Below are 1,233 nucleotides of genomic sequence, written 5' to 3' on the forward strand. Positions count from 1 at the left end.
GTTTTAACAAAAAAAAACAGAGAACCAGATGCATGTTGGAGAGATTTTTAAAAAAACGAGAATATTCCTTGGCTTTGGTGGACGTCTCCTGCTAGAAACGCGGCAGTTAAGTATTTCGATGTTTCTGGGAGTTCTGGTTTATGAAGTTTTGGGTTTATAACGTAAAAGGTACATGACTTCAGGATATGTGCGTGCAGATCGCCCCCGTCGCCGCCTCCCGCAGCGGGCGGTCGGCGACGGTAGGGGTGATTACGGTAAGTATTCTTTTTTTTTTAAGAGGGTAGGCCGAAACGGGATTAAATTCTGCCATTGTTGTTGTAATTTCCACGTGAAGCGTAACATCATGATAGAAGAAAAGCTGACAAATTAATAGTTATGCATTTTTTTCCTCTTTTTTTTGGTCTTAGAAAAATATGAAAATATATTTCTTTAGAAGTACATCCAAGGCTAACAAAAAGAATGAGAGAAAAGATGAGAAGCCCGACAACGGTTACTACATAAAACATGGGTTCTGAAATGACATAATCATAGATGCAAGACTGCAGAAAAAGGAGACACACACATAACGAAGCATCGGGGGTATATTTCATAACAAGGGATATTTTCCGGTAACGAATTCCGGCCTCGCTGGAAGTGGCCGCTTAAACCCTCTCTCTCTACAAGCCATCTGCCATACCAATACCAGATAAGCTCACACAGCTCAGGACTCCACAACGTACCTCATTATTTACGTTTTTTCTTAACGTCTACAGATTGCTGCTGGGTCTACCTGCAGACTCTCCACACACTGGACATTCACACATTATTTACAGGGGTCGGGTGGGCGAGGTGTTGAGGGGATCACCACCCCCGCCCACATCAGAGGGGCGTGGTGGTGTGGTGATAGAGCGGCGGCGGGTAGTAGCCCCCGTGGTCGCCGCCCATGCCGTGGTGCGAGGGCGTGGCGGTGGAGGCAGGAGGGAGAGGACTCAAATACCCGCCGTAGGAATCCTTGTTCTCGGCAGCGATTATGGAGGTGATGCTGAAGGGGTGGGCGGGGGCGGGGTAGTTCTTGAGGTGGTCGTAGTCCTTCAGGTGGCCGCTGTAGTCCTTCAGATAGCCGCCGTAGTCCTTCAGGTGTCCGTTGGAGTAATCCTTCAGGTAGGCGGAGGCGGTGTAGTCCTTCAGGAGGGACGGATGGAGGGGCGGCGCGGCGTGCAGGTCATGGGCGGTCGGTGTGCCGAGATGGGCGGC

The 1,233-nt window shown here is 49.7% G+C and overlaps 1 protein-coding gene across 1 annotated transcript in view; it reads right to left on the minus strand.

Annotated features, from left to right (window-relative positions):
- Positions 1 to 6: 6 nt before the first annotated feature.
- Positions 7 to 1,233, minus strand: part of LOC119586497 — a 3,033-nt gene continuing 1,806 nt past the window's right edge. The window contains 2 exon segments of the mRNA XM_037935236.1: positions 7 to 947; positions 949 to 1,233. The exon segment at positions 949 to 1,233 is cut by the window's right edge and continues 102 nt beyond it. Coding sequence (XP_037791164.1) covers positions 807 to 947; positions 949 to 1,233 — 426 coding nt within the window. The 3' untranslated portion in view covers positions 7 to 806.

Source organism: Penaeus monodon, chromosome 21, assembly GCF_015228065.2.
Source record: "Penaeus monodon isolate SGIC_2016 chromosome 21, NSTDA_Pmon_1, whole genome shotgun sequence".
NCBI lineage: Eukaryota > Metazoa > Arthropoda > Malacostraca > Decapoda > Penaeidae > Penaeus > Penaeus monodon.